Source organism: Belonocnema kinseyi, chromosome 10 (genome assembly GCF_010883055.1).
Source record: "Belonocnema kinseyi isolate 2016_QV_RU_SX_M_011 chromosome 10, B_treatae_v1, whole genome shotgun sequence".
Taxonomy (NCBI): Eukaryota; Metazoa; Arthropoda; class Insecta; order Hymenoptera; family Cynipidae; genus Belonocnema; species Belonocnema kinseyi.
Window position 1 is genome coordinate 68,095,736 of NC_046666.1, and position 9,855 is coordinate 68,105,590.

The 9,855-nt window shown below is 31.6% G+C and overlaps 1 protein-coding gene across 1 annotated transcript; it reads left to right on the top strand.

Moving 5' to 3' along the window:
- Window positions 1–2,282: 2,282 nt before the first annotated feature.
- Window positions 2,283–9,855, top strand: LOC117181885 (mitochondrial sodium/calcium exchanger protein-like). Its single transcript, XM_033374901.1, has 9 exons — window positions 2,283–2,399; window positions 2,555–2,772; window positions 2,864–3,189; window positions 4,847–4,927; window positions 4,996–5,109; window positions 6,576–6,899; window positions 8,971–9,089; window positions 9,214–9,367; window positions 9,500–9,855. Exons 1-9 carry the CDS (start codon window positions 2,337–2,339, stop codon window positions 9,853–9,855), a joined length of 1,755 nt encoding a protein of 584 aa, XP_033230792.1. The 5' UTR covers window positions 2,283–2,336.

A 9,855-nucleotide genomic window follows, 5' to 3' on the forward strand; every position in this document is an offset into this window, starting at 1 on the left:
ACAAAAAGCTATAAAAATAATTTAATAAAAGAATTACATGTTAATGATTCAAGGAATTAAAAAAAAAAACAATGATTTAAAATTCTTTAGGGTGAATTACGATAATTGACAATCCAAAAAACATCCATTGAATTCAGTGTATAACAAGAAAACTCGAAATAATTCAGGATAAACTAAAAATAATTCAAATAAATTAAAAAGAATTTCAAATGTTTTAAAATAATTTAAAATATTATTAAAATTCAGAAATATTTAGACTCTCTGTTTCAACTTATTGACGGAAGGGACTAAAGCGGACTAAAGTGATATTTTTACTTAAAAAAGGGGTGAGCAGCACGAATAATATATGGACTCTTTCGATAACGTTTTACACCAAACTCTCACTTTTAGCCAAGTGTCGGGGGTTGCCTTCAAATAGCCTTGGACTGATTTCGGGGGGATTGAAACGTAAACAGTGAGGGCCGCCTATAACGTCGCAACCGCTCTCGCCCTGCTTCCCTGATAAACTGCTAGGGCCAGCAGTTCTACGAAGGTCGAGAACGGGGTGACTGAAAACGAGAGTTTGGTGTAATTGACTTCGATGATAAATATGCTTGAAAAGCGCAATTAGAATTGTAATTCAAAATTAAGAAACAAACAAAAATGATAATCATCAATTACTTTTCATTATCAAGAGTTATATGGTGGGGAAATGAGAAATGTTTAAATTCATCAAATTTGATGAACACTTTTTGGAGACTTTGTAAAAAAGTTTTCCTCATAAAAAGTATAACAGCACATAAACTAGAAAAGAATTTGCACCGAAATTCAAAGAGATGGATATTACTGCTGAGAAAAAATAGATTTTATGCCCTTCTTATTTAGCTGCAAATTACCTCAAGGAACTGAATTTTAAAGAAAAAACTTACGTCACGGGCGCAAAGGTATTTGCTACTTTTGGTAGCAAGTATTTCAAAGGAATGAAAAAATCTGCAGAATGAAACCAATCGACTTAAAGTTCAAAATTTTGACAAATAGAGAACCATTTAAAATAAAAAAATTAGTCGCTTTCTTAGTTGGCACTCTCCTTTCTTCTTTTCTCTTCGCCAGTCCTCACTTTGCCCTGTTACTCATCTTGATTTGTTTTTAGTTTATTTATTTTTTATGTATTCATTTATGTATTTATCTTGATTTATCTTATTTCCTCCCTATTTTCACCTCCTCATTCTCCCGCACTTCCACTACTACAACTTCACTCACTACCGGTACTTTCTCTCTACTATGTACCCTTACTTTCCCTAATTTTGTTCCCCTGTTTTCCTCTACTGAACCTACCTTCACCCCACTTCCCCTACTTTCCCTTTACTCATTTCCCCTCAAAATACTTTCATTATATCTCCTCCACTTATTACCCTCTTTTTCTTTAGCTCCCCTTCGCGCATATTCCCTCAGTTTTCCTGCTTTTCTTCTCCTAAGTTCCCCTAAAATCCTTAACTACCTCTTCACATACTGTCGCATTTCACCTTCAATCGTTTTCGTTCCACGATCTTCCTCTACTTCCCATTCCATCATTTTTCACACTTCTTTAGTATCCCTTTCCTTCAGTCCTCATTTCCCCTCACTTCTCTGCTTAACACTTCCCCTACTCTCCCTCCCAGAAATTCCCCCTCACATGCCCTAATTTCCTTCCTCTCACTTCCCCTACTACTTCTACACTCAATTCTACTTTTCCTACACTTATTTCACCTCCAAGCACTTCCACTACTTCCTCTCCTATTATTTCTCCACACTGCCCGGGCATCCCATCAATTCATTTTTCCGTCTTCCTCTACTTTTCTATCCCTTACTTCTTTGCACTTCCCCTCCATCCGCTTCCCGTCCACCTACTTCCCTCTCATTTCTCCTCACTTTCGCTGAAACCCTTCTCCTTATTATATAAAAAACTAATAGTTCTTTGGGGACTCTCTTCCTTACAAGAAATTGAAAAAATTCTTAAATCTCAGCACACTGAGGAAAAGGGCATCCGTGATTTTTATACAGAAAATTTGAGCGATTTGTGGCCTGTTATAGACAAGTACAGATTAGAAAACACCAAAAAATTTGCAACATATGAAAACTGATAGCGAGATAAGAGACTTGCTTTAATTAATAGTAATCATTTAAATGTATAGACAAATATAGAAAAGTGTGTCTTGTTTTCAAACTTTGTAATATAAAAGAAATTTTCACCGCAAGTGACCAACCCAGTAAAAATTGAAAAAAAAAAATATAGATATAAGCAGATGTTTTCAAGTCAATAAGTGCAAATCTGTTAACCTTATTGTACAATGTTATAATAAATTATCCATGAACCAATAATGCCATATTTAAATTGGCCTGTGAGGGAGAAATTATTGAAATATGGACTGGTAATACGAGAGGTGCTTATAAAAAATTTTTTTTAAATAATGTTTTTACAATTTGCATAACCGCAGCTTTTTTGTTACAAAACATATTTCTTACGGTCAGAAAATTGATTTTTATACTGATTAAATCGAAGTGTAATTAAAATTGTCCTGATTGGAATTTCTTTTAGGATGATTGCTCATATGTTTGGCAAATTCCTGCGTCTGATCGTTGTGATTGGGTGAAGACTACTCAAGATTGTAAAACTAATTATGGATTTTCGTACACAGAAGTATTATTTTGCAGCTTCACAACTGAAAAATGGGCTTTATTCGGTCTTGGATGCATTCTTTTGATTCTTTGGTTGCTCTACCTTTTTCTTGTTCTTGCGAGCACTGCTGATAATTTGTGAGCTAAATAATGTTATAAACTAAAAATGAAGTAAAGGGTAAAAAAAATTCATATTCTCAAATGTCTCATTGAGTTTATGTTTTTACAGTTTTTGTCCTTCCCTGGGAGTAATTTCTACAGTGTTTCACCTCTCAGATAGTATTGCGGGGGTAACAATTTTGGCTTTTGGAAATGGGGCACCCGACATTTTTACTTCCTTGGCTTCGGATCTTGATGATAGTATGATAATGTTTACAGAATTAATAGGAGCTGGAGTTTTTGTGACTGCTCTTATTGCTGGTTCTGTGGCTGTTTTTTCACCATTTCGAGTACATTGGAAGTCCTTCCTAAGAGATTGCATTTTTTATGTCTTATCCGCGAGTTGGATAAGTTATATCGTGAGTGATCAGATTGTTCATCTGTGGGAAGCATTAAGTAAGGACTATAAATTCGTTTTAATTTATAAGTCAATAAATTTAAGAAATTAAAATTTATTAATTATTAATTAAACTTATAACAAACTTCACACTCTTTCTCCTACTCCCCTTTCCCCCCTTTTTAAAGAATAACTCTTTTTTCCTGTTTTCAAGAAACTTTTTCTTTTTTCTTGTTTGTTTGTTTTTTTTGCTTAGGCAGTTTCAATTGATGACGCGAGTTTTTTAAGGGTTGAGGGGGTCCGGAAAATTTAACAAATTCTTACTTGAAGTAGGAGGGGGGGGGGGGGGCTAAAGCATTTGTTACGTATGTTTCCTCTGTATAATTATTCTTTTAAAATCTGTTAATTAATTTTGATAATATTATACACATTATGTCGCTATTTGTTTTATTTATTTCGTATTAAAAAATCTTTTATACTACATGCAAACATACAATTAAGTCGAGAAGTTCGCAAGAATTTTTCCGAATGTTTTGAAATCCATGAAAATATATTAAAATCTTTTGAAAGACAACACATTTCCTCGAAATCCTTGAAAATTAGTTGAAAATTAGTCGTTTTTGGTTGACTTCAACTTCGTTTTTATTAAAAATTAAACTTTTTTGCTTAAAATATCAACTTTTATATTTAAAATTGAGAATTCATCTTTTTTTTTTTGAAAATTCAGTTAATTGGTTAAAGGTGATATATTATGTCAAACAAAAAAATCGTCTTTCCTTCTTGAATTAAACAGTTTTTTATTCAAAATAAAGTTCTTCTTCTTTAGATTGAAGATACACCTCTCTGCTCGAAAATAGTATATAACTGCTATATTGAAATTTAGTATCTTTCGGTAGAATTCAATTGCTTTCTGTTTAAAAATTGAAATTTTTATTTGTTTCAAATATCACCTTTCCTATATTTTGTTGATCATTCACCTTTTCTGGTAAGAAAATCAACTGCTTGATTAACAGTTGATGTATTTTGTTGAAAAATCATCTTTCTTGGTTGAAAAAAACTCTTCTTTTATTTTAAATTAAAATATTTTTGTTTAAAATGTCAACTATTATCTTTTTCGTTGATAATTCATTGATTGAAAATGAAATTTTTTTGTACTTGAAAATTTAACTATTTCGTTAAAAATTTAAAATATGTGATTGGAATTTTCTCATTTTTACTTTAAAATTCATCTATTTAGATAGAAATAATTTTTTGTTTGAAAATTAATTTTTTTGTAGAAAATCATTTTTGGTTAAAAGTTCAACTATTTCTATGAAACTTTTTGGATTGGAATCTTAAGAATTTAAGTTATTTCATATTGAATTAAATATTATACCTATATTAGTTTTATTTAAAAAAATGTGTTGCTCTATTGTTCCCCTAGGTACGTAAATCATAACTCTATTTCCCCTGTTTCAAGATAATTTTGGGCTGCGAAGTCATATTATAATTTAATTAATTCAATCATCCATTTTGGTAAGGTATACCTTACCGACATTTTCTTTCACATCCACGTGAAATGAAATATCTTATATATATTCTTTTTAAAATATTCTTTTTGAAATATTCTTTTTAGTTATTTTCCCTAAATATTTAAGTAAAATTATATTTTTCCCATATATTTTTTATTTTACGGTCACGGATCATAATTGGATAAGTTTAATTAACAAATTCCAGGTTGCATATTTTTGTACATTATGTTCATCCTTGCTGTCGTATTAATGCAGATGTATGACTCTAGAGAAGAAAAACAAAAAAGTTAGTATCATTTTATTTTCTGTGCGAGTCTTACTTTAATTAATAATAGATACATTTTTTATATCTAGGTCGAATCCCAAGGGTGCCAGACCCAGAAGTTCTACACACTTATTTGTTGAATCGAGATGTAAATATTCACCCTCGACTTCGAGCTCGTGCATTTAATGTCCATGCCAAGCTTGGTGAGTAAAGTTTGAAAAAATATAGGGGGAGCAACCCTTTATCAGATAATGATTTACAGTCGATAATCTTAATTAACTGGAAAACTTGCAAAGGATTTCATTATTTGTCTATACTATAACATTTCAGCAAGGTTGCTAAATTTTCTGATGTAATTTCATTGAAATATTAGATATAATTAATTTATGTGTGAAATAAAAAAATTAATTTTTAACCACAAGCAAACTCACCTCTTCATTATTCATACTTTTTACCTAAATGAAACATTTGTATGGCATTTTTATACACTACTATTAGACCCGGCCACGCGTTGCTGTGGCTAAGTTATAATACGTTGAATTAATATTATACATGTGACGTGAAATAGATTATTGATCGTCAATAAACTAACTTACACCGTCATCTGTTAGAAACTTATGGAACTTAAATTAATTATAACTCTTTGTCCTATAATAAAAATTTAATTTTCAATAAAAAAATATTGAGGTAATTAATCCAGATAAAACGTATCATATCCTTCAAGTTGGACCAAATTACACACAGTATAAAAGATCTCATTAAGATCGGTTAAGTAGTTTCGAAGTTTACTGGCGACAAACATCGTGGCTGTGACTGTAGGGTGGTTCCCTCTATTTCGAACTGCACCAAACTCTCGGTTTCTGCCCACACATCCCCTCCCGGCCTAGGCCTTCCTAGAACTGCCGGCCACGCAGTTTCTCAGCTCGCGGGGCGAGAGACGGTTACGACTTTTACCTTAAAAACAAGAACAGCGTAGCGGAAAGGCGCAGTGCACGAGTACTCACTCGCATATATTGTGCAGTATTATGTATTCCAATTGCAAACGGTTTAGACGGCCTTAAATGTTTACATTTGGATTCCTTTGATTTATGACTAAGGCTGTTTGCAGGCAACCCCCGACACTGCATTTAAACCGAGAGTTTAGTGTAATTTAAATTTGTTTAGAGAAAGATAATGTAACATTTTTTCTTTAGATTAATTATGAAAAGTGTACAAAATTATAAATACTGCAATCCCCACTTTTATAACAAGAACATTTCTTTTCAAGGGGCTTCTGTGAAAGGTTTTCCCTATACTTTGAAGTACGGCCGGCTTTCTACAAGTCGATAACGTCAAAGCCCCTCTCGGGACACCGTTTCCAGATGAACTCATTATATTGATTAAGGGTGCTTCATAATTACAACTTAATTAATTAATTTTAAAAAATGAATCACAAACTCCTCATTTATTCAATTTTATTTTAATTTTTGAAATTTCTTTTAAATAAACTAACTGCCTTTGAGTTAAAATGAAATTATGAAAGTCTACTTTTAATTACTGAACCTAATTGAAAAAATCCTTTTCACTTTCTAACATTCAAGTTGGGATTTCTTATTTAAGTTTTGCCTCGACTAATTACTCAAGGCATAATTAACAAAATGTCCATAATTATCTCGTTTACGTAAATTAGACGTCGCCATTGCAAAGGAAATGGATAGAAATAAATTGGACCAAGAACCCTCGAAACAAGAAACATCTCCTGAGGGAAAATCATCAAGACCCAAAGGTCTTTTTCGAGAGTTTCTCTTCGACGTCTCGCCCATAAACATTGATGATTGGAGGTCTGGAAACAGGCTTCTCAGGACTCTTCTGGTTATTCGCTCTCCTTTTATGTTTCTTTTGCAGCTGCTTGTTCCTGTGGTAAACGAAACAGCAGAAAAAAGGGGTTGGTCGAAATTACTTAATTGCTTGCAGTTGTGCGTAACTCCTATTATCATGCTCTTTGTTTTTGATGGTTGGTTGAAACAAAATTTATTTAATTATATGAACTAGGTTTTATTTTTTTTAAGTTTAATAATTTCATATTTTTTGTATTAAATGTTCTATGATTGGAAAACTGATACGTTTAAGTGATTTAAATAACTTTAAGAATTTATGTGATATGCCAATACTAAAGTGGTCCTGAAAATTCTTTATTGTTCTTAATGGTATTATCAAAGTACACGCAACTTCCGATATAAAGCCCCCCTCTTTACGGTGTTTCTATAACTGTCGACATCCGCAGTTTCGTGATGAGAGAAGCCACGACCCTGAAAGAGAGGACGAGCTCAGTCAAGCATGACAAACAGCTCGAGGGGCGCTCTATCAGCGCGTTAGTTGCATCAGGTTGCGCCAAGCGGCCAAATCCAATACAAATTATTTACGCGGCCCTGACTTCTTACGTTTGGATTCTCCCAATTTATAAACAAGGCCAAGGCAAGACATGCCCGAAATCGATCTTATTTCGCGAGTTCATTGCATTTAGGTGTCCTCAGCTATTATTTAAATTAAACAAACAGTTTATTAAACAAATTAGACAAATTTGGTATCGTAGGTTCACAAAAATTGTATTGCATAGCCTAGTCATATGTTAATTAAATCGTTCAAATTTCCCCCTCCTTACTTCCTCTATTACTCCACCTTCCATTATTTTTCTTGGTCGAAAATTTATTTTTTTGGTTACAAATTTGAAAATTTGTTTAAAAATTTAACTTTTTCCATCGAAAATCCAATTTTCTGGTTGAAACTTGAAAAACTTTGTTAAAAGTCTAAATCTGAAAAATCTAAAAATTTCTCTATTCGATACTTGATTATTTGGTTAAAAATGGGTCTTTTTTCGTTGAATTTAACTCTTTAAAAATATTTTTTTTTGTTCAAGAAAATTAATTTTTCAAACTGTGAGTTTGACAATTCCATTTTTAATTTTTAAAAAATGTTTTCAGTTGTAAATTCAACTATTTAGTTTAAAATATTAACTTTTTTGGTTAAAAATGGATTTGTTATTGTTGAAAATTCAAGGGCCTTCGAAAAATTCTTCTTTTTTGCTTGAATATTTAACTACTTGGTTAAAGATTCAACTATTTTGTTAAAAATTCGTCTCTTTTGCTTCAAATTTCAATTGTAATAGATAATGGTTAATGGCACCGATTGATGTCACAGTTATCAAGGAAGCATTAATAATTGAATTATTTATTATTTCTTACAAATTAGGGCGAAACATTTTTAAATAAAAGAAAATCATTTGTCATTTTTAATGTGTTTTCATGAAATTTTATAAAACATTTAATTTTTCGCTGAATTCTTCAATCAGTATTATTTTCGTTAAACATACTGCATTATTTTTTAGATTTATGTAAAAAGTGATTGCATTTTTTTTTAAATAAAAATTTAGGATGCTACGAACGTACATTTGAACCTAAGCATTTAAGGCTTTTGACAGAAAATCTTTTCTTGGTTGAAAATTAAGCTTTTATGTTGGGGATGCAATACATTTCGACTTATAATCTCAAGAATTTCAAGTGTTTCATTTTGAATTGGATGTAATACTTGAATTGATTTGATTTGAAAGAAACGATTCCCATATTTTTGTAAAAAATCACTCTATTTTCCTGTATAGTAAGAAGGGGGAGTGGGGTTAAAAAGAATTCAAAATTCGTAACATCGTTTGTGAACGATGCCCAGGGTTACGAAATCCAAAAACTAGACTTCGGGGCCACTCTTTTTTAATTCCGAAAAATGTGTATCGTATTTTACTAAATGAAATACATTGTGTACAGAAGAGGGTAAAATATCTCATCAGGAGTGCTTTTTTCTCTAAAATGAGCATTTTATATTTTTAAACTGGTTTGGTTTGCCTCTAAATTTTTGTTTTTGATTCAGTCAAAAATCAGGGGTCATTTTTACACTAAAAGAAACAAAGTACAAATAGAGGTGCTATCTTAGAAACAAAATAAAGCCTTTTTTGGATCGCCCTAGTAACTATACAATATCATTAGGTAAATTTTAATGTAGCGAGAAACTACTTTGCTTTGAATTCCTTTTTTCAGTGTGGAGTCTGTCAGTGAATTCTGTACCTTTATTTGTAATATGCTTCCCAATTTTTGCTGGGATTGCTATAATTGCATTTTTATTTACGTCAGAGGATGAAATACCGGCTTTTCATGATGTAAGACACAAATTGCATGTAATGTTAATAATTTATATTTACATCTTATAATTTAAAATTAATTTTTTTCTTCAATTCTAAATTAAAGTTGAGCAATTAATTAAATAAATACTTTTGCGTCTAGGCTTTTGCATTTCTGGGATTTGTAGCAGCCATGTTTGTTGTATATTTCGTAGCAGGGGAAGTGATGTTAGTTCTCGAATGTGTTGGATATGTTGGTGGAATATCTGATGCTATGCTGGGAATAACTCTTCTTGCATGGGGTAATAGTGTTGGTGGTAAGTTTATTTTTATATGATATAAAACATATTTCAAAACGAGCATTTAAATGTATTTCTATATAATTATTAATATTTTATTCTTTTTATTGAAATATAATAATTTTAATAATGTAAATTAAATGTTTTCAGACCTAATATCGAATGTCACAATAGCAAAACGGGGATTCCCTCGGATGGGATTCGCAGCCTGCTTCGGAGGTCCAATGTTCAATACCCTGTTGGGATTAGGGTTGACTTTTTCGATTGGAGCAGCCAAGACCGAAGGATATGAAATTTATATACGAATAAGTGATATGGCACCTGGTTGTCTAGCGTTTTTATTTGGTTCATTATTGTCCTCATTGGTTTATTTAAGCACCACTGGATTCCTTGCAAGACGCTCTTATGGATTTTTGCTTTATACAATTTACATTTCATTTATGATTATTTGTTTTCTGAGTGAAATTCATTTCATGCATCCACTCGGTACTGATCATCGCTCTTGA

Excerpts from the sequence above, each read along its gene's own strand:
- LOC117181885 (XM_033374901.1), top strand. The coding sequence starts at position 2,337 with ATGCCATATTTAAATTGGCCTGTGAGGGAGAAATTATTGAAATATGGA. Across the intron at positions 2,400-2,554 it reads ATGGACTGGTAATACGAGAG|GATGATTGCTCATATGTTTG; the intron begins GTGCTTATAAAA and ends AATTTCTTTTAG. Across the intron at positions 5,110-6,575 it reads TAATGTCCATGCCAAGCTTG|ACGTCGCCATTGCAAAGGAA; the intron begins GTGAGTAAAGTT and ends TACGTAAATTAG.